This window comes from Gracilinanus agilis, chromosome 1 (genome assembly GCF_016433145.1).
Source record: "Gracilinanus agilis isolate LMUSP501 chromosome 1, AgileGrace, whole genome shotgun sequence".
Classification (NCBI taxonomy): domain Eukaryota; kingdom Metazoa; phylum Chordata; class Mammalia; order Didelphimorphia; family Didelphidae; genus Gracilinanus; species Gracilinanus agilis.
This window is the reverse complement of record NC_058130.1, coordinates 385327450-385351891: the sequence shown is the minus strand read 5'-3', so window position 1 is coordinate 385351891 and position 24442 is coordinate 385327450. Positions and strand designations below refer to the sequence as shown.

General features: G+C 36.6%; 1 protein-coding gene across 1 annotated transcript in view; it reads right to left on the bottom strand.

Moving 5' to 3' along the window:
• Positions 1-24442, bottom strand: part of ADAMTS12 (ADAM metallopeptidase with thrombospondin type 1 motif 12) — a 561778-nt gene that overhangs the window by 254565 nt on the left and 282771 nt on the right. The window contains exon 4 of the mRNA XM_044681474.1: positions 1046-1242. Coding sequence (XP_044537409.1) covers positions 1046-1242 — 197 coding nt within the window. The remainder of the gene's footprint in view (positions 1-1045; positions 1243-24442) is intronic.

Here is a 24442-nt window from a genome sequence, read left to right as displayed (position 1 = left end):
GGAAAAATCAAATTGCTAGGAAGTTTTTTCTTATATTAAACATACTCATGATAAATGCTCTGGTTTGTTTTGGGGAAGTTAAATAATTCAGCTAGATTTGGGCCATGAGGTTCATTGTTGTTTTTAGGAGTCACAAGTTTTCATCTTTTCTTTAACCCTAATTCCAAGCTACCTGCTTGTCCTGGGAAGAAATGAGAGGGGCATGGGTTTTAGAACATTGGTTGCCAAGATCAAATAAGGTAGTCCTTTCATGACAGAGTTCATCATTAGGCCATTATAGAGAACTTTTCTATCTTCACAAGACCTATCAAAACTTGTAGTCTGCTTTGCTTCTGAGAACCAGAACTACTTTCAGACCATAATGAAGCTTAATTCAGAGAAATACTGTCTAGGTTGGGAGATACTGCCTGCAGTATAAGAAGTAGTGACACTGATGAGATCACTAAGCTTTTGAAACAATTTGCTCTTTCATTTTCTGCATCTGTAAAATACTCAGAAGTTAGAGAAAAAATACCAAAAAAGTAAATTTGAAAACATTTATTTTTGTTTTTATATATGATACTTTGATATTTCTCATCTGCTGGATTCCTCTTTAATTACCTTGTACACACATATGTGTGTGTGTGTGTGTGTGTTCTCTCTCGCTCTCCCTGTATGTGTGTTTGTGTATGTGTGTTTGTGTATGTGTGTATATAACCCTGGAGAGTAGGTTTATTTCTTATCTTTGTATTACTAATACCTAGCATAGTATCTGGCACATAAAAGGAATTTTTATTAAATTTGTTGATTAATGGATTCATACATTGACAGATTTGTGATCATGTCTTTGCAGTTTCCTTTCTCAACTTAACACACTATGGAAACGCCAAATATGTATTTCTTAGAAGTCTCAGTTATAAAAGGAAAACAATCTTATTTTGAATGTTTCTTCTCACTCAGCAACAGCCCAGAATGATATACTAACTCCAGCCATAAAAAGAAACCAAAACAAAGAACTCTCTTTTTTTCTAACAAGAAGTATTTCTATCTACATTCTTCAACATACCATGTTCATGATGGTGAGGATGTAAGATTCCACATTGTCACTTCCATGGTATTCGATCATCTTTGTATCTGCTACAACCAGAGTCTCCACCCATCGTTCTTTGCTGATGGATCTCCGAGAGAGTCTTTTCTTTGACACATTGTTCCTCTCCCACCTTTCTCGTTGTTGTTCCTGCTGTTGAAACATGGCACGACTATCTAAAAATAGAACAAAAGATAAAAGATTTGATCAACTTTTGTACTTTTTGTTTATTTGTGTTTGTAAAGATTCAGGCAAATGAGGATATATTGTATAAAAGAAATATATATATATATATGTATATATATATACAAATAATTATATACTACGTGTGTATGCATATGTGTGCATATGTATGTGCATATATTTCCCAACTTGGAAAAAGTAAAGAATGAGTTATATAATCATAAGAAATACAATTACATGCCAGTGAATGATATCAAAAATACATGAAACTCAATTTGAATTAAAAGTTAAAGGCCGGGGGCAGCTGGGTAGCTCAGTGGATTGAGAGTCAGGCCTAGAGATGAGAGGTCCTAGGTTAAAATCTGGTCTCAGACACTTCCCAGCTGTGTGACCCTGGCCAAGTCACTTGACCCCCATTGCCTACTCTTACCACTCTTTTCTGCCTTGGAGCCAATACACAGTATTGACTCCAAGATAGAAAGTAAGGTTTTTTTGTTTTTGTTTTTGTTTTTTTTAAGTTAAAGGCCAATAAAATGTCATTGGAAAAGAATGTAGCAATAAAGCCTTCTAAATAATGCTTTGCTAGCAATAAAGTTGAATCTTAGCTCTATTACTGACCAAGTCTGTGGACTTGATTTGCTGTTTCCTCATCTTTAAAATGGGTCTGATACTTTTCCTACCTATATTGAAAGACTAGCTATCAACTTTTTCAAAATGCTAATAAAGGGTGAAACTATGTAGCAAGGTAGATAAAGTGCTTGACCTGGAATCAGGGAGACCTAACTTCAAATCTGACCTCAGAACACTTACAAGCTGTGTAATACTGGGGAAATCATGTAACCCTGTTTGCCTCAGTTTCCTCATCTGTAAAATGAGCTGGAGAAAGAAATGGCACACCACTCCACTACCTTGGCCAACTGAATCATGAAGAGTCAGTCATGACTGAAAAATAACTCAATGAGAAGAATAAAATGTTTTTTCTTTTTTAATTTTAAAATATAATTTTATTATGTTTTTCCATGTTTTATGATTCATGAAGAACAAAAAAACAAAAGGCAGAGTATTTGTTATTAGGAAGGATGCTGTAAAGAAAATTTAGCATATAATACAATGCATATACAGAATCAAAATGAAATGGGACCTGAATGGCAATAGAAGTGATGATCATCACCAAAGAAATAAAACCATTTTGATCAAAACAGACATTTTTTTAAAGAAAAGAACATTAGTTTAAAAAGACAAATGCTGAGCATAATCTATAAAATGAAGAAGATATGAAAGGGTGAAAATGGTTTTGTTCATAAAATCCTACTGCAGGAACATTCCCTTGAAGTTTAGAAAAAAACTGATGATTTTGGTAAAATAAAACACTCCTCACATAACACTTCAAAAGCATCATATGCCAAAATGAGGAAAAAGAAGAAAATATGAACAAGTGAAAAAATATCACATCAATTCATGAACATGATTTACTAAGGAAAAATAGAGATTCAATTCAACCAAATTTTATAAAATTGATTGACTAGGTATCTGTAGTCTCACAATCCACCCTGCCCCATCACTGCACTGTACAGGATCTGGACTTCTAGAGACCAAGCCCTAGAGTACTTAATCCTGTCATGTCTAGAGCTCTCACCATGAAGTCTATTCCATGATCAAATATATAATCTTCTGGTTGGCATTTAAGGCACTTTATAACCTGATCCTTTCCCATTTTCCAGTGTTCTTTTACTTAACTCTTCCTTGCTATTCCTGACTACTATTCTCCGTCTTGGGAGAGTTGGGAGAGTTTTCATTGGCTATCTCCATGCCTGGAAGACTCTCCTTATCTCAGTCTCCTGTCTAGTCTCAAAATCTCACATATAATAAACCTTTTCTAGTCTCTCCCCAATGTTTTTATAACTTATTTTTGCCTTTTTTGGGGTATTCTCATTGCTTAACACAGTATCTGGTACATAGTAGGTAGGTAATCAATGCTAGCTGACTGATTAGCAAGAACATCTTTTTTACCATCTGCTTTATTGTAATCGAAGTACCTAAAAGCACCCCAACCCTACTTTATTCCTCTGGAGGCCATAGTGAAATCACTATTGCCATTCATTGCTATTAAGAAGAGCTACTAAGACGAGTAAACTCCCCTGTAGCTTCCAAATATCATTCAAATGATTCCCAAAACCAAAACAACCTTCCCTGGTCAACATGCTGAACCATGGAGCTACCAATACAAAAATGAGACTTCATGACCAAAAGGAACTTGCATGGTTATCTCTCCCATTATAATGTACGTTCCATTTAGTCATGAACTCTCACTTCTGTAATAGTATCTCTAAGGCTTAGCATGGTGCTTTACACAGAGTTACAAAAAAAAATACACACACACATTTAATCATTCACTGTGCTGGGCATTGGAGAATGAGAAATAAGAACAAAATCCCTACCCTCAAGGAGCTTACATTAAACTTCAGGGGGAATACAACATACACTCTGAAAAGAACATGAATTGAGTGAATAAGCTAAAATAAAATAATTAGAATTAATGGAAAATGGAAAGAGCATTAATAACTGGAAAATAAGGGAAGGCTTCATTGAGGAAGTGGTAAATGAGCTGAGCTTGGAAGGAAGACTAAGAACCTGAAAGGCAGAGAGGACAAAGAGCATTCTTTAGCCTAAATTATTCCTTGGGCAGAGCTATGAGATAGAATGTCAAATACAGCAGTAGTTCATAGTTCATAGTTAATCAAGAATGGTTAATAGCTCTAGCTAATAGTTATATAATAGTTGATTGTACTATAGAGGAATAATGGAAAATAAGCCTCTAGTGGTGGGCTGGAATAATATAATCAAGGGCTTTTAAATTTTAGGTTCAGGAGTTTGCATTTATCCTAGAGTGGATAGAGAATCACAGAAATTTTCTAAGCAGGGGATTTAAATGATGAGACATTTGCTTTAGCACAGTGATGGGCAAACTTTTTAAATGGGGGCAAAAGGAAAGGAAATGCCCATCTGTCAGTCTGTTTCTAAGGCAACTCTTTTGAAGTTTCATTGTATTGTATTCATCAGATTAGGAATAATGTCATGTCCCTGATAGGACATTTCAGGCCCCTCCCCAATCTGGCCTGCAGGCTGTAGTTTGCCCATCACTGCTTTAGCATAATTGTTTTTGGTAGCTCTGTGAAGGGTCAACTAGAGAAGAGACAGAATAAAAGAAGAGGGAGAAGGATGATAATAATATGGTGAAGTAAGGAGAGCCTAATCTAGGGAGATTGGCTATGAGAGACAAAAAAAGGGGGTGGTTGTGAGAGATTCTGTTGAGGAGGTCTCAAAGGGACATAAAAAACTGACTAGTTGTGGTGAATGAGAAAGATTGAAGAGATTAGAATGATTCTGAATTCTGAGAACCTGGGTGGTTACAAAGATGGCAGTGCCCTCAACAGAAAGAGAGACTTTTAGAGGTGGAATGAACATAGTCAATAAAGATGACATCAATTTATGGTTATGTCATAGGGAAAAAAGAAAAAAATCAGGACTTTTGCCAGTCCTAGAACTGCTCATTGTAAGTCCTAAAAGAACATTTTGTTTCCAAGGTGGGGGAAATTGGTCCATATCAGAATAACAGAAAATTAAATCTGAAAAAATTCTCCAGCAAGGGCTGTTACCTATCTGGACTTCAGAATTTTGTCCTAGAAGAATCCCAGAGTGGAATATGTTGGTGATGGAATACTATTGTGCTGTAAGAAATAATTAGCAAGAGGATTTCAGAAAAAGTTGGAAAGATTGGCAGGAACTGATTCAGAGTGAAATAAGCAGAACTGAGAAAACATTGCATACTATAATAGCAATATTGGACAATGAATATCTGCAAAAACTTGGCTCATCTCAGCAATGCACTGATCTGGGACAATCCTGAAAAACTTATGATGGAGAATGCTATCTACCCCAGAGAAAGAACCTTTAGAGTTGTCTTTTACATCAGTGTATCTTTGGTTTTATTTTGGGGTTTTGGTTCTGTATGAATGGGATCTTACAATGACCATTATGGAAGTGTGTTTTGCACAACAAAATAAAATTTAAAAATAAAATTTAAAAGAAAAAAATCCCAGAATTGGAAGAGACAAAGAAGAGCATGCACTGAAACTAATCATCTCATATTCTCTGAACTCATTGTATTCCCAGCACAGAGACCAGGAGAAAATCTCTTACAGCTTAGTTTTGCTCCTATCAAAGATCTTTCCCAAAAGAGATTGGCAGAATCTTTCCCAAAAAAAGTTGATCATTGAACAAGGTAATAGATACTAAGGACAGAAGAGCTATTTTTCCCAAAAAATAAATACTTAAAAAAACAAAACACTTATAAGAGTGTGCACTGTCAAAAAACTTATAACAGGAAACTAATCCAATAGCTCAGTAACTTGTCTGCCTACTCCTGTTAATTGTGGTGTTTAAATGAAAATTAAGGTAAGGACAAAACAAGGATAACTGGCATTCCTATTTCTATCTCTAGGTAGTGCAATAGAATGCTAGGCCTGAAGTCAGGATAACTCATCTCCATGAGTTCTAATCTGGCCTCAGACACTAGTTGTGTGACCCTGGGTAAGTCACTTAACCTGATTTGCCTTACTTTTCTCATCTGGAAAATGAGCTGGAGAAGGAAATAGCTTACTGCTCAGTATCTTTTTCCAAGAAAATCCCAAATCTGATCATGAAGAGTTCAATGGGATTAAAATGATTAAACAACAATTTTTCCCAGACCTGTCAAAACTGAACATATCTTTGACTGGCCTGTTCTGATCTGGAGAACCCTTCAGAGAAAAATCTCTCTTTTTTTTTAAAGTGTTTGGTAGTTTAAGTCTCTCCAGACACCTTTTACCAACTAGTCCAGCACTTAGTGATTCCTTTATCTGCTGAATTCTTAGCACTTTCTACCTACACTGCTCATTTAGCTCCTAGCCTGTCCTATTTGTGATGCTTTTCATCTCTTTTTTTATGTTTTGTCTTTCCGGCGAGTCTATGAAGCACCACAGACTGAATCTTTGAACTCTGTACCCCCAATGTCCCTAAGGTACCATAGTACTCTACCCAGAGCAGGCATTCAAAAATCAGTATCTGTTGATATTAATGATTCTCTATGATTTATGTTGGTCTTAAATGAAACTCCTGTAGAATTAACTATAGAATCACAGATTTTAGAGTTGCATAGAACAGAAACCTCTTCTCTATTATCCTTGACAGACTGTCAGTTTGCCTTTGCTTGAACTCCTTCAGGGAAAGGAAAAGATCTCATTACCTCACAAGATAGTTCATTCTATGTTTGGACTGAGGGAATTTTATTTTTTCTTTTATTTGATTAAAAATATATGTCACAGTCTTTTCTATCCATTGGTCCTAGCTCAACTCTTCAGAGCAACAGAAAAGAAGTTTATGGTCCTCTTTTTTGACTCTGATTCTTCTTTCACACCACTGCTAGAATAATTTTATTTACCCAAAGATCTTATGTGCCTACTCTAACCAAAAAAGGGAAATGGTCATCCCAAAATTACGAATTTAGACAAGTTTATTCCTTTGACTTTCTTAAGCTAAAATATCCATCTGTAAGGCATGTCCTTTTCTCCCACTGGAAGTTTCCTTATGTAGCCTCAAAATTGTAGAAAGGCCCACATTGGCCTTTGTTCCCCTCCTGGCCCTGTTCCTGACTCTCAGAGTTCAAAACTATGCCTTTGTGCTGGAAATCTTCTCCCCCTTCTACTTCTTTTTGATTACCATTTGTATTTTCTTCCCACTTTGGAATGTAAGCTTCTTAAGAGCAGAGATTATTTTTACTTTTATTTAGATCTCCAGCACTTAGTATAGCACCTGGTAAGGGTTAAGAATAAATGCTTGTTTCTTTTCTTTCAAAAGCAGAATGGCCTTTCTGGGGTGGTAGGTACGTTCCCCTTCCTAGGAGGTCTTCAAAGAAAAGCTGAATGGCCATTTGTCTCTTGTGTTGTTTCCTTTCCTATGTGATCTGAACTAGATGGCTACTGAGGCCATTTGAAATCTCTGACTTCCCAGTTTACTTTTTTTAAAAATATCAAAAATCTTTGTTCTTTGTTGTGTTCAAAGGCTTATTTTAGTTACTGTTTCATTAAAGGTAGAAAACTTAAAAATGAGAAGAATGTATTATTAAAACAAAGTATGTTGATACTGAAATATGTAACTGTCTAATTGGGGTAATACAGAGGTGACACACACAACCAGGGCACACCCACACACCCCATGTGACAGGATTTCACAAGATAATAGGGGACCTCTCACAAGGGATGTGGGTGTTAGGTGAAACCACTCTTGTTGGCAAGATGACAGTTGACAGTTTACTGGTCATCAGCTAGCTGTGGAAAACACAAGGATTGGATGCTGTCTCTCTATGGATCCTTATTGGGGTTTGAGGAAGACAATAGGAAGTAAAATAAAACAGTTTATTAAGAGGTTTAGAGTTGGAGGAATGGGAAAAAGGTCACACTACACTAGATAACTATGGACAAACTTCAGGGACTGGAAATGGGTCAAAATCTACACTAAGCTAACACAGACTATCAGATCCAGCTTTTAGAGGTTGGAAGGGGATGTGGTGGTCTCACAACTGGGTCCACTTCAGCTCCAGCAATGTTCACAGCTTTTCAAGATCCTCAGCAATTAATCCACACAAGGTAAAGACAGGGAGCTGAACCAGCCTGGTATGTCCACCACCCAAGTCTGGTCTTGTTGCTCAACCTGAATTTCCATTGTTAGATGTTTCTTCTGAGACACAAATCCACTTTTCCTGGGCTCTTCACTGGAACAGATAAACCAGCCTCTAAAATGCCTCAGCCACAACAGTCACTCCAGGAAAAAACTCCCTTTTCACCATTCCATAGTTGGAACCTCCAGCCTTGCCTGATTAAGTCTGGCTGTTACCTTACCCTAAATGTCTATATCTTAATTTATAAATTTGCCTATTACGATACTTTTAAAAGAAATGGAAAGTCATTATATTTCAAAGGTTCCTCTTTCCACTAAGAAATAATGATGAGAACAGTATTGACTAATCTTCGATATGTGAAATCTTTCATTGTTCCCTATTGTCCATCATATAGGATTCAATTGCCTCAATTTAATTTGCTGGGCATTCAAAGTTCTCTTGCAATCTAGCACTATCCTCCCTTTCCAAAGTTTTCTTCTATTACTTCTCTCTGTGCATTTGATACTTAAGTTAAATCAGATTCCTAGATCACTTGCTAGAAAGCCCTAAGTCCTCCCACTGCTCTGTCTTTGCTTACCGAGAATATCCTCCCTTTCTTTCCACTTAATAAGTTCTTATGCTTACCCATCCATCCTGTAGAATTTCACTCAAAAGCCATTTCCTCAAGGCCTCCCATGATAATCTCATTTCCAATTACTACTCTCCACTAGGTAATGGTTTCTCTTCGCAATTCCTTATGAACTACCTCTCAGATTAAATTTCAATTCCTAATGCTTGCCCTCAAGACTTTTCTCTAACTAGACAATACTTGCAATATATTCCCTTGTCAGGTTGGTCTCCTGCCTTTTCAGGCTTCTTTCAAGTCCTCGATAAAATATTTCTTCATCCTTTTTTGTCCTTTATCCCCTTTCCTTTCTTTATCATCTTTAATTCTAGTGTTTGCCCTCAATTGATTATTTCAAATTTATTTTGAATTTAGTTTGTTTGTACCTAGTTGTTTGCATGTCATCTCCCCAAGAAGACTTTAAATTCCATGAGAGCAGATTGTTTCTACCTTTCAGTATCTCCAAGGCTTAGAACAGAGCTTAGCAAATAACAGATACTTAATAAATGTTTATTTGACTGATCTCATTTCTTCTATTACCTTGCTTGAAATCAACATTTTGGAGATGCAAAAGCCTGCTTGTAGGATTTTCTCTACAGAGCAAATGTGTCTGCCACTTGCAACCTTTCACACATACCATTTTTTCTTACCTCAGCCTTACCTGCTTTCCTACTCTCCAGAAATGTGTCCTCACCTTCTCCAGATGCTCAAGATTTCAATTCCTTTCAAATTAACCTTCCTTGATTCTAGTCATCCTACTAACTCTTGATTTCTAACTTTTTTGTAAAAAAAAGATGCTTTTCCTTTCCAGATCCTAAAGATCACCAGGTTTGGGGTAGAGATGGAAATGATGACATTTGCTTTGGGAGAACTCCACTCCCAAAAGGACTGTGTCTCCCTGTTTAGAATTTTTTTGCTGCTTAGTGATTCTGCAGTCATGTCTGATTCATGACCCCCTTTTCAGGTTTTCTTAGCAAAGATACTGGAGTGATTTGCCATTTCCTTCTCTAGCTCATTTTACAAATGAGGAAGCTGAGATAGAGTTAAATGTCTTGCTCAGGGTCACACAGGTCACATTTGAACTCAGGCCTTCCTGATTCTAGGACTCTCATTTTTTTATTTTAATTTTCAATATTTTCCCATAGTTACATGTTTCATGTTCTTTCCCTCTCCCCCAAACCCCTCCACCCCCCCCATAGCGGATGTACAATTCCACTGGGTTTTACATGTGTCATTGATTAAGACCTAATTCCATATTATTGACAGTTGGACTAGAGTTATATTTTAGTGTCTTCATCCCCAATAATATCCCCATCAGCCCATGTGTTCAAGCAGTTGTTTTTCTTCTGTGTTTCTACTCCCACAGTTCTTCCTCTGAATGTGGCTAGTTTTCTTTCTCATAAATCCCTCAGTCTTGCTCTGGATCCTTATATTGCTGCTAGTAGAGAAGTCCCTTATGTTTGATTGTGCCACAGTGTATCAGTCTCTGTGTACAATGTTCTCCTGGTTCTGCTCCTTTCACTCCACATCAATTCCTGGAGGTCATTCCAATTCACATGGAATTCCTCCAATTCATTATTTCTTTTAGCTTATGCTAAACATTAACAGATACCACAATTTGTTCAGACATTCCCCAATCGAAGGATATTCCCTCATTTTCCAATTTTTTGTCACCACAAAGCATGGCTATAAATATTTTTGTACAAGTCTTTTGCCTTATTATTTCTTTGGGGTATAATCCAAGCAATACTATGGCTGGATCAAAAGGCAGATAGTCTTTTAAAGACCTTTGAGCATAGTTCCAAATTGCCATCCAGAATGGTTGGATCAATCACAACTCCACCAGCAATGCATTAATGTAGGACTCTCATTTCATCCAATATGTTACCTATGAAATCTGGGGATGAGCATGCCAAAATGTTACAAGATCTATTGAATAAGGCAGCCTTATCAGCAGATTAGTTGGACAGCCTATGCTGGCTTCCCATGCATAAAGGGTACAACATTTATTTGATTTTTCTGTTATCTTTTATTTGTGTATAGTTTTATTTGAACTGACTTGGTTTCTTCTATTTTATTGATAAAGTTGCCTATCTTCTGGGTCCTTTACTAACAATTCCATTGCACCAAATATACTCTCTGCATGTTGTCTAGAATGATGATGATAACTAAAAGAAAGAAGGCAAAGATAAAGAAAAGAAAAAAATGTTTCTTCTAATACATTATGACTTCACTGTCAAATGTTATCAGCTCATCTTGCAGCTCATATATTTCAAACATATATATTTTAAATGTTTTCAAGCTTATTCTATTAGAATGCTCAGGCCCAACTCTAGGATTCTTATCTATTCAATTCAAAACACATTTTCCTGAGAGCCTTTTGAGAGCAGTGAGCTGTGGCAGGTCCTGGGGGAGATACAACATTTAGATAAGACTGAGTTCCTATAACCTACAGTCTAGCCTAGCTAGGTGAAAAGACTCATAAGTAGATGATTATAATATCTAATAAAATGAGGTAAGAGCATAATAAAAAGTCCAAAACAAAGTACAGCTTGATTAAATATAAATTTCTTGAGGACAAGAAATGATTGGTTTTTATTTTTCAAGTTGCTGTTCCCAGTGTATAGAATTATAGAAACATGGGTTTAGAATTAAAAGGGACTTTAGAGTTCATTTTGCAAATGATGAAACTGAGGCAAAAAGAGGGGAATTATCTTTATCAGAGTCACAAAGCTAGTAAACATATCATGTGGAATTTGAACCCAGATCTGACTGACTCTAAGTCCAGCATTCTATAAATTACCCAGGGGGCCACACTTTGCTTCCTCCTTGTTTTGTAAGATCCTCTTACAAGAGCTAAGAATGTTAGTAGCGGTGGTTTTTTGTTTGTTATTTTTACATTTTTAAATAAAGTCTTGTTATTGTTTCAATTTTTTTTAGTGAAATCCAACTCGATGTGACACTATTTGGGTTTTCTTGGCAGAGATACTAGAGTTTGTCATTTCCTTCTCCAGTTCATTTTCCAGATGAGGAAACTGAGGCAAACAAGGTTAAGTGATTTGCCCAGGGTCACACAGCTAGTAAATCTCATGTCAGATCTGAGCTAAAGAAGATGAGGCTTCCTGACTCAGGTCCTGACACAATCCTTGAAGTGACCTAGGTGACACTAAATGAGGTTTTATTGTATTTAAAAATATAAAAAAACAAAACATTTTTAGCTAAAAGGTCTTTAAAATAGTTCTCAGGCTGTTATCTTCTGTCTGTTATATTGCCATTGTTCATTTGTTTCTTTTCTAATTCTTCATGACTCCATTTGGGGTTTTCTTGCAAAGATAATAGAGTGGTTTACCATGCCCTTCTCCATCTCATTTTACAGATATGGAAACTGAGGCCAACAAGGTTTAAGTATTTTGTGTAGGGTCACACAGCTAGTAAGAATCTGAGGTCAGAAAAGAATTTGGAGAGGCTCATCCTCCTGACTCTACCCTCAGCATTCTATCTACCAACTCTATTATCTAGCTGCCCTTAAATTAAGTTTTATTGTATTTTGAAATGTAAAAAAACAAAGTACATTCTTAGGTAAGGGCCAATAACAATAGTTTGCTGGCTTCTGAATCTTCTATTTACTATAGAAGGCATTAAATAAATATGGCTGAGCAGCTCAGTGGCAGAGCATTGAGTGAGGGGCTTGGAGTCAGAAAGACTCATCTACCAAAGTTTAAATCAGACCTCAGACACCCACTACTTGTGTGACCCTGAGCAAGTCACTTAACCCTGTTTGCCTCAGTTTCTTCATCTGTAAAATGAGCAGGAGAAGACCATGACAAATCACTCCAGCATCTTTGCCAAGAAAATCCCAAATGGAATCTCAGAGTCAGACACAACTAAAATGATTAAACAACAATAAATAAAAATAAGGGAGGGGAAGCAATGTTTGTTTTATCCTTTTTAAACTTTTATCTTATTTTACTGCCTAAAGGTTAATAATATTATAAACAGAGAGTTGGAGGAAGGAATCTTTCCCTTAGAATGTGAAATTTGATTCTGATTTTAAAGGGTGAATAGGAAAATAATAATTGAAAAGGAGAAGTGAAACACATCCTAAGCAAGATGTTCAAGAGCACCATCAAAAAAGTAGGAAGACTGTTTAAGATCTCCTTAGGCTGAGGGGTTTAGAAAGCATGGATGGGTGTAACATGAGATAAATCTGGCAAGTTGGTGTTGTGCCAAATTATGGAAGGCTTAGAATGCTGGCAAAAAGAGTTAAAACTATATTTGTTAGGCAATAGGAAGTCACTGGTGAATTCTGAGCACAGGAGTGACATGACTAAATCTATATTTAAAGGCTTTTGGCAGTAGGATCAAAGAAGGAATGGGGTGGGGGAGTAAAGGCAAGAAAGCACATGTTTGGACAATGTTGCAGTAGTTCTGGCAAGTAGTTATGAAGATAACTAAGAGTAATAGAAGGACAGATGCATGGAATGTTGTAGAAGAATATTGGCAGTATATTTAGTAGCTAAGTAAGAAATAAAGGATAAGAAAAAGTTAAAGGTGACATGAAAAATTCTGAATATGACTGAAATAGTGAAGTTGAAAGGTAATCAGCTTGGTTTTGGACATGTTGAGTTTGAGGGCTCAGCAGGACATCTAGATAATGAAGTTATCCTGAAAGCAGTAGGTGATGGGCGTTCTGGAGCACTGAATAGAAGTTGGGGCTAGAGATTTAAGATTCACACAGGGTAGACTATTTTCAATGTGTCAATTCTACTTTGGATAGAGGAACAAAAAATGAAAGAACAGTTCCCTCCAAATCATTTGCTTGCAAGTCTTATTTTTTTTTTTAAAAAGTACTGCATTGTATAATAACACCACAGAGAGACAGTTCAGGTAAATAGATCCAAGAAATCAAGTAGTATCTAAAGGATAGCCCAAGGGGGACATGAATAGGCAATTTTCAGATAAAGAAATCAAAACTATCAATAAGCACATGAAAAAGTGTTCAAAATCTCTTATAAATAGAGAAATGTAAATCAAAACAACCCTGAAGTACCACTTCGCACCTAGCAGATTGGCTAACATGACAGCAAAGAACATAATAAATGTTAGAGGAGATGTGGCAAAATTGGGACATTAATACATTGCTGGTGGAGTTGTGAATTGATCCAACCTTTCTGGATGGCAATTTTGAACTATGCCCAAAGGGTTTTAAAAGACGGCTGCCTGCCCTTTGATCCAACCAAACCAGTACTGGGTTTATATCCCAAAGAGATAATAAGAAAAAAGACTTGTACAAAAATATTTACAGCCTCGTTCTTTGTGGTGGCAAAAAATTGGAAAATGAAGAAATGCCCTTCGATTGGGAAATGACTAAACAAACTGTCGTATCTGTTGGTGAAGGAATTAGTATTTCTTGTGCTAAAAGGATTAATGAACTAGAGGTATTCCACATGAACTGGAACGACCTCCAGGAATTGATGCAGAGTGAAAGGAGCAGAACCAGGAGAACCTTATACACAGAGACTGATACACTGTGGCACAATTGAATGTAATGGATTTCTCTACTAGCGGCAATGCAATGATCCAAGAATTTCTGAGGGACCTATGAGAAAGAATGCTATCCACATCCAGAGAAATAACTGTGGGAGCAAAAATGTAGAAGAAAAACAACTGCTTGATCACATGGGTCAATGGAGATATGACTGGGGATGTAGATTCTAAATGATCACCCTAGTGCAAATATCAATAATATGGAAATAGGTCTTGATCAATGATACATGCAAAACCCAGTGGAATTGTGCATTGTCTATGGGAGGGGGGGTTGGAGGAGAGGAGGGAAAGAATATAAATCATGTAACCATGGAAAATTTTTCTTAAATAATCAACTAAATAAAATTCAAAAATAAAAAATAAAGTCAAGACCTTTAACCAGAGGAAAAATAAAATAAAATAAAGAATTGCCCAAGAGATCCACTCTAAATCCCTTCAAGAATAAATTTAAAGGTCAAATCTCAGCAGCTTTAAAAAGGGCTTAGATATCACTGTTTTGCTTATGAATTCAACATGAATACATTTGTGGGGTAATGAAAAGGTCCCTGGTGTAGGATCTGATCTGCATTATGAACTTGGACGAGTTGCTAGTTGTGGAAGAATACCTGCAAAAAAGTTACCTCTTTAAGCCTGAGTTTCTTCAGGATGTTGGTAAATATATATTAATTGGCTTCATTATTATTAAAAGTTAGGTTCATAATGTCTTTAAAGGAAATTAATTTCAAAAACAAATGTGAAAGTTGAATTGACTAATCTCTAAGATTCCTTTCTAAAATGAATGAAATGGGGACAGGTTACTCCTAGTCCTAATAGGGACTGACTAGCATATACAATATACTCTGCTTATTGGAAATCCATATGCATGCTTGGTGAACCTGCTTCTAGAAATGCATTCTGTGGGATGTAGGTCCCTTTACATCTCTGATTCAGATCATGAACAGTGTTATAATCATTAATCTGGGATGAGATGGATGCCACCTTGACTGACAGGGATGGCAGTTGAGAGATTTGGAATGTTCCCAGATGCTGTGAGCCAGGGGCAAATGTCAGTGAGCCTCATCCTATATATATCCCCTGACAACTACAGTGGGGGAGGTCTCTGGACTCAGAGGCTCAGAACTGGAGATCACAGATATCTGAGTTGAGACTTGAGCAAGCCTTTGTGAATCAAACTGGGCAGAGTGTGGCTGAAGTGTGGCTGAAGGGTGGAAGGGTGGTTGAAGTAGAAGTGGGTAAGAAAAGCCTGAATCTATTTCCTTGCTAGATTGTGAGAGCTAGTGAACCATGAACACTATTGGTGAGAGAGCTGAGAGAATAAAGACCATCAATATTTATTTCAGCAATAGCCTTCCCTATTCTCTGGCTTGGCTGTGGCCAGGTCTGGCCAGAGATAGATAGAGGGCGAAGACCTCAAGCTTCCACCAGCTTAGTAGCCTCCAGTCCTGATTATCAATTAGTTTAATGGACAATAGAGCAATAGGGTTTCCAATCCCCAATCCTTGACCTTGTTATCCTTTCCCCATCTATAGATAAACCAGTGTTTAATAACAAGTACCTTCCTGGGTGGTCTTTCTATCAGGGCCCTAGGGAAGGGAGTTCAAATACACAGTCAGTTCCTGATCATTATCCAAAACTAATCAATAGCCCATTACCAATCTATCCAACCCCAGTTTGGGCCTGGAGAGGTTAATCATCTATCTAACCTCTCAAGGGTCCTTCCTTGGGCAGCTGTTAAAAGAATCACTGACAGGTTATCAACCAAATCTGTCAGAGAAAAGGGGATAATTTACAGCAGCAGCCAGGGTGAGAGGAATAGGTGTTCTTCCCCACCAACTGCAGGTGAGGAGATCATAGGCAGATACACATCACTGCCATTATACATATATATCCATCTACTACCCATGTTTTCTTTAAGAACAGGTATCCTACTAGCTTACAATGGAGTGACATGATCATTTATTCACTGGATGCTGAGAGAGAACTGAAAATGCGCACAAAATAAGCTCAAAAAGATGAAATTACTTTCTCTTCCCTAGGAGCAATCATGACAAGAACTGCTGTTTTAGGTCCCTAAGTAGGAAAAGCCTCAGACTCTCTTATCAGACCACCATATAACCATGAATGTAGGCTATTGCTGGTCTTCTGTCTCTGTTGTGTATTTTCTTCATGTTAGGTAAAGGAGTATCAGAGGCATAATGTACTACATTACTATCTTGTGAGTGTTGAAAATTTAGAAGAACCACCAGAAGACCAGCAACTAAAGTCCATAACATACTCTTTCAAAAGATGTAGCCAAGCCTTGTGAGAAAACAGCCCTCAAACAGAACCTGCTTGACCCATCCAATTAGTCAATCAATGTGAAGGCCAGGACATCATATAATGAAAGCAAAGGAGCAACTCAGCCATTTATGATGCCATATTCAAAAGCAAACAGGGTAGGAGGAATATTGGAGGCCACCACTGAGTCATTTTGAGCTCACAGTAAGCAAACATGAGGCTGGTCTGGGGTGAGAGGGCTTTTGTATTTGGTGTCTAAGTAAATGTCCCTTTACAACAGTTAATTTATGCTAATTTGTTCATTGATATTGAGGAGAGATCAAATGATTAATAGATATTGGGAAGAATATACAAAATGGGGGCTCATAAGAAATAGTGCTAGCAAACCATTCTATCTCTCAGGGTTATGTCTTTGAAATCTTGAGTCTTGAATAGAGAACTAGTTAAAGTTTGGGGAATCTTTGGAAAGAATATATATGTACAAATATATGCCTACATATGCATATAAATATGTATTGACATACATGACATACAGAGATGAAAATATGGATTTTAAAATGTTCTGAGGACATTGCTTTGAAAATTACAAATTTTTCATCTGCAGGAGACAAGAAGACATTTTTGAAATAAGCTCAGGAGAGGCAGAACAGGTAAGTAATCCAGAAAATGAACCAAAGGGAAATAAATGTTAATGTCAGTGACAGACAAATATTGCTAAGTCACAACTAGATTTGAAAGGTTTCACATGAGAGAAATCTTCAGCTTGGTCATATACCTTCAGCAAAGTTCACTTCATCCACAATGCAGCAAAAGGATTTTTGAGATTATTTAATGATCTATTCATTTCTCAAAACTACTGTCTCTCTTAATAAAATTGACAGGCATTCTGAAAAAAAATACAGTCAAGGTTAGCATATATGTTAGATGCTGGAAAATGTCAAATAAAAATACATCTCAAGCCTAGTCGTGTGAAAAGTTGTCTATCAGCAGAAAAAATGAAAATTTTCCAAATGCAATCTGTCCTCCAAGGATTTAAATAACCTCAATTCCACTGCATCACTTAGATCAGAAAAGGCAAAAAATAAATAAAATAAAATAGGGAAGGAGGATGATCAGATTCATAAGCTCAGTTAAATGAAACATTCAGCTTTTCTTTCTTTTTTTTCCTTTTTTTTTTTTTTTGATAATCAAATGGAAGTAGGGTTCAAGGTAACTCCGCCTAAGGAATTTGTCCATAGGAGAAGGGCTAGTATAAGTAAATTTAGGACATGTTATTATTGCTCATTCATTCATTCATTACAAATGTTCCCAATGTATAGGCAAATTTGAGATTTCCCCTTCTTTCCTTTCCTTCCTGATCCTGTGGTGTTAATAAGTTGAGAACTGGTGAATAATTGAGCAATAGCTCAATGAGACAGCAGGAGGCAGAATGCTGATTTACAAAGTGCAGAATGGACCCCAGTACAACTGAGAGCTGATTGGATCCCACTCTTTCCTTCATCTTAGTGGCTAAGGATATGGAGAATAATTTGGAAACCCAGGAGTTTCACTTGTGATATTACTGATCATTGTCTCTTACCTCCAGGTCCTCGACTTTCTGTAAAAAGCTTGCACATCTTAGGAGAAGGACTATCTAACAACAGAATAGTCTGCTTCTTTCAGTAGTAAACCCCCAAATAAGCTCCTATTGGGAAACATTTGACAGATGATGTAGAGGAGATTGCTACATCGGAAAAAAGAGATTAGACTAAGTGACCACCAGGATCTTTTCCAACTCTAGTATTCTACATTATTTTGAATGTGGAAGAAAGTTTTATAAATCTTAAATTTTCACATAAATTTGAGTAATATCATCTTATTGGAAATCAGAAGTGAGAAATAACACTCTAGAAGTATTTAAAAAACAAATAATTGCTCTCTTGAGTGTTTTGTATTTTCTTTTTATGTGTCTCTTTTGTCACGATGCTTTCTTATGTTTTGACACTCATTATGATTCTCAGAATAATGGGAAGATCAAAAAGGAGCCAGTTGTGCCATGGGTACTAGGAAGCAGGGAGCTCAGAGACATTAGTGAAATACCCACACACAAGAGCACTGGATCCTCTAGATAGCAGAGAGGATGGAATATAGAGAGGGTAAAGTACCACAGAAGGGGTAAGTGAAGAGATTTCAAAGGGCATTAGCAACCAAGGGACCAAGATGAATTTCCTATAGGAACTAGCACTAAAACTGAGCTTTGAAGAAAGATTCTGCAAGGCAGAGATGAAGAAGGAGTTCATTTGAAGTATGGATGTTACCCTGTGAAAAACACGGAAGTAATCAATGGTATATTGTATACAGGGAAATAGTAAGTAAAGAGCCATTCCTCAAAATAATAAACAGTTTATATTTAAAACCATGAGCAAGTATCATCTGCAATGGGGACAAGTTAGAAACCTTCCCAATAAGATCAGGAGTGAAGCAAGGATATCCATTATCACTACTACTATTTAATATTGTAGAAATGCTAGCAGTAGCAATTAGAGAAGAAAAAGAAATTGAAGGGATTAAAGTAGGCAACAAGGAAACTAAACTATGCCTCTTTGAAGATGGTATGATGGTATACTTAAAGAATCCTAGAAAATCAACTAAAAGACTAGTGGAAATAATTAACAACTTTAGCAAACTTGCAGGGTACAAGATAAATCCACATAAATCATCAGCATTTCTATATATTTCCAACAAATTTCAGCAGCAGGAGTTGGAAAGAGAAACTCCATTTAAAATCACTCTAGGCAATATAAAACATTTAGGAATTTATCTACCAAGACAAACACAGAAATTATAGGAACACATCTACAAAACACTTTTTACGTGATTAAAACTAGATCTAAATAACTGGAAAAACATTCATTGCTCATAGGTAGGATGAGCTAACATAATAAAAATGACACTCCTACCCATATTAATCTATTCAGTGCCATACCTATCAAACTATCAAAAAAATTTTATAGAATTAGAAAAAATGATAACAAAGTTCATCTGGAAGAACAAGAGATCAAGAATATCAAGGGAAATAATGAAAATAAATCTGAAGGATGGGGGCCTAGCAGTACCAGGTGTTAAACTGTACTATAAAGCAGTGGTCATCAAAACAACATAGCTAAGGGAAATAGTAAATAAAGCTACTGCTGCTGGAATAGAGAGTTCATAAAGGAAAATAAGTTGTAATAATTACCCTTCAGAGCTAGGCTGGAGCCAGATTGTAAAGGTATCAAACAGAAGACTTTACATTTTATCTTACATTTGTAAGCCACTGGATCTTCTTTAGCAGGAAGGTGAACCCGTTGGATTTATCCTTTTGGAATGTGAATTTGGCAACTCTGAGGCAAATGGATTGGAGAAAGAGGCTGGGAGACCAATTCAAGGGTTATTGCAGTAGTTCAGATGAGAGATAATGATTGCCTATTTTATAATAGTAGTTATTTGAGTATAGAGAAGTATAGAATATAGAAACAGAATCAACAAGACTTGTAACCAATTTTATGGGTGGTGAGTGATATTAGGTGACTCCAAAGGTGTAAACTTGTATGACTAGAAAGATGGAAGCACTGCTGACAGAGGAAGTTTGGAAGAGGTGATGGTTTGTGGGAAAGGTAATGAGTTCTGCTTTGGATATTACTGAGATTAAAATGCTTATGGAACATCCAGATCAACATCAGGCTCATCTGCTAATGAAAAAACAAACTAATGTCCCATTTGATAGTATTCTCCTTCCTAGAAATTACTTTGTAATTACTCTGCATATATTTTGTGACTCATACCATCTGGGTTTATTCTCTCAATTCACATTGGTAAGCAGTTTTATAGGTAACCTGGTAGATAACTGCCTTCCTACACTAAAGATTCTAAGCCCCCATTAGTCTGTTTCCCCTAACAGTCAGCCAATAGATTCAATTAACTTTTTAGAATTTGGCACTTGTTAATAAACAGAGATCAATCATTGGAATAGATTAAGCATATAGCATACAGAAGCAAACATAGCTATTACTCATATTTAATAAATATGAAGACCCAAGCTTCTGGCATAAAGATTCACTATTTGACAAAAATTACTCAGTATTCCAAAAACTTGGACAGAGGTATGGAAAAATTAGATTTAGATCAACACCTTATGTAAAAAGAAGTTATACCAGGATACATGATCAAGATATAAGAGGTCACACATCATGAATTAGAAAAACATTGAAAATTATCCACAAGATCTATGGATAGGAAAAAAAGTTCATGACCAAACAAAGCATAGAGAGGATCACAGAAGACCAAATGCATAATTCTGATTGCATATAATTTAAAAAGCTTCCTCATGAACAAATCTAATCAAGTTAAAATTGAAATGGAAACAACTGGAGAAAAATGCTCAGAAAATTTCTCTGAGCATTTCCAAGACATATAAGGACCTAATTTATATAAGAATTTATATTTAATTTATTAATAATACATTCATATTTATAAGAATAAGAGCCATTCTCCAACTCATAAATGGTCTAGACCAGTGATGGGCAAACTTTTTAAAGAGGGGGCCAAAGAAAAGGAAATGCTCATCTGTCAGTCTGTTTCTAAGGCAACTCTTTTGAAGTTTCATTGTGTTGTATCCTACTCATTGTATTCATCAGATTAGGAATAATGTCCCGTGGCCAGATAGAACATTTCAAGGGGCCAGCATCTGGCAGGCAGGCCATAGTTTGTCCATCACTAGTCTAGACATATGAGTTGTGGTATATAAATATGATAGGGGTCTGTAATAAATGAGGGAAGAGATTATTCTAAAATGATGTAGAAAGATGTATGAATTGATACAAAGAGAAATAAGAGCAAGAAGATTAATTTAGCTACAACTTTGGTATTGTTTAAAAAATGAATAACTTTGAGGTTTTTATAAACTCAAAGAATAAAATGAGCAAAAACAGGAGAATTTGTTTTACTGTTAACAATAAACCTATAAAACAACTTTAAAAGCTGTAAGAATTGTCTACCCAATATTCATGATTTCAGAGAACCAATGATGAAATGATCCATTACAAAGAGATGATGGTTTTAAGTTGCCAAATTAGACAGATAGATACATAGACACACAGACACACAGATAGACACACAGACACGTGGGCAGATAGATCAACAGAGAGATAGATAGATAGATAGATAGATAGATAGATAGATAGATAGATAGACAGATAGATAGATAGACAGATGGATGGATATAAATATAAATACATAGATATTTGTGTATAGCTATTGGGTGAACTAATTTTGGTCAACTATTCTTATTTGTTACAAAAATGTTTTTCTTTCCTTTTCAGAGGAGTGGAGGTATGGAGGAGAAAAAATAGATTTCTGTTCATTCTATTAAAGAAATAGGGAGCCAGAAGTATTTTGACAAATGTAAAATGTTGAATGTGCTTTTTATATTTCATATTGGTGTTGTGAAGATCACTGTATTATTAATTTTAAGATGATGCAACTGTATGAGTCACTGATGAAGTCACCAGATTATTAGTTTAACCTAACCATTGTAACTTTATTACAAAAGACCTTTTGTGAAGTGAGAAAAATATGAAAATATGTAATATAAAAACCAAACATATCAATCAAAACTTAAAGAAACAAAGAACTTACTCAAAAGGCATAGCAAAAGCAGTAGAGATAAAGCATTTTCTCTTGAAACCTGGGGTGTGATTTTCAAGAGATACCCAGAAGATACTAGGAGAAGAGGGGATGAAAGTGAGCACAAATTTAAAGTACATATTGTCTATTTTAATAGTCACATGTGGAGAGAACATTCAGGGTTAAGCCAACTCACAATTCTGAACAGGAGGGCCTTAAAGATTTTTCATTCTCCAGGAGTATTCATATGATGTTTACCTGAGTGTGGGAAGCCAATAAGAGAATAGATAAAAATCTGAGACCCCTCTTTTGATACCTCTTATGATCCATACCTTTTCTTATTGGAAAAACATTATAGACTTATTGAAAAGCTTTGAGTCCTTAACAGACCAACAACTACTGAGATAAAAATTTTCTCCTTGATAATTAAGAAGCCTGAACCCTAACAAACATTACTTAGATAAGACTGCATACTTAGATAAGACTGGAGCCTTTAGTCTGGACTTTATTTGACCAGGTGCCTATAATCCAGGAAGACAGGACTCAATTAGTGAACATCTCCATAAAATATTTCTGCTCCCAGAATTATCCCCTACTAATTGGTGGTTGGAATTTGGCCATTGTCCTTGTACCTACCTATACCTTTACTTTTTAGACTTTAATGGGTTGTGTGTGATTTGTGACCCCTTCACAGCTGTGACTCTTTCTTTGTGTTCTTTGTTTGAAATCAGTATATAATAAACTCCAAAGCCCACAGAGTTCAGATCAGCATGGGCTAACCACTAGTCTGGTTGTTCTCATTTTCTTTCTCCTGTCTTAACAATCCTATTCCACCATACGCCACTCAGGACCCCATAACCATATAGAGCTGGCTCTCTATACCTGAGGATAGGGTATCAATGATGCACCAGTTGCTCTGATACTCAGGAGAGCTTGCTCCCTTATAGGGCACAATATTTCTGCTGAATGGGTCAATCCATTGCTGGGCTGAGCTGGCTGAGGATCTTTACCCAGTTCAGCTACTTCTGGGCTGAGCTGGGCAGGCTGCTCAGCCACTGGGTGGATGCTACTAGACTGAGCAAGGGAAGGTTATTGGTTGGTAGACTAGCACAATGGATAAGTGTCTTGGCTACTGAGTTGTAGCTGGCCGGGATTGGATGTTCAAAGGACTCAAATAGATGGGCATATCCCCGGGACTCCCTGGGCTTGCTTTTCAATGGGCAGCCTCTCACTCAGCTAAGGTATTATTATACTCTTTTCAACAAGTGCAGTGACCCCAGTTTAGGACTGCCAGAATATTTCTCTTTGGTTTCTTCAGAGACTCAACTACTAAATCTGCCACCTCTAGGTAGGAGGTTTAAAAGTTTTAACCACTCCTGTTTGACAATTCTTAACTCAGAGTAGGTTCCTTCAGTGAGGTACTCTATCGCTACTTAAGGTGTTCAGCCATTTATGCTTTCCAGATTCTCCCTTGGGTCTCATATAGATGAGGAATTGGTAACAAAGGTATGGTGGTAGTCTGTACCTTAAGGCAAATTCATATCTGTTGACATTTTCACCAGCAGTTGAGTAATTCAAGCTATATGGGATTTTCTCATTACAATTTAAAGTCTCTAACTTTTGTCCCATCTAACCTTTAGCTTGGAGTAGCTAGGTAGTTAATGAATAGAGTCTGGAGTCAAGAACAACTGAGTTCAAATTTTGCCTCAGATACTTACTAGCTATGTGAACCTGGGCAAGACATTTAATCCAGTTTGCCTCAGTTTCCCCATATATAAAATGAGCTAGAGAAGGAAATGGAAAACCATTCAAATATATTTGCCAAGAAAACCCAAATGGGATCACAAAGAGTCAGATATTGAGACTGAACAACAACAACCACAATCACACAAACCTTTAGTTTAGCTGAAGTCCAACAGAGTCCTTTTGTGCTTCTTGATTTTCTGCATGGATATTGTTCTCACTTCCTAATATAAAGTAAGCTCTTTGAGGGAATCAGAGGCATGCACAATATCTAAAACACAGTAAGGGCTTAATAAATTCTTGTTTGAATGTGAGGGGTTTTTAGACATGTATTTTTGAGGACAGAGTGAAGTTCTCTGAGTCTAGGTGTACAGTTCTCTGGAAGATGTAAACATAAGCAGGTAGCATTTTTTTTCTTTCTCTCCTGGGAAAGGCCAAGAATTTTGTGAGCCCTGAATTAAGCATGGCATCAGCAGTGGACACATCAGGAGTCTGAAGTTGCCATTTTCAGTTCTCTTTGAGAGAAAGACCTTGGATCTGTAGGTAAAGTGGGAGCCAAGGAGGCTTGCCAAAGCTCACAATCCAGGAATTTAAACTGAAAGAAAGGATACAGGGGTAGAGAAAGGAGCTTTGTGTGAAGGGGGAATTGAAAGCAAAATGGATT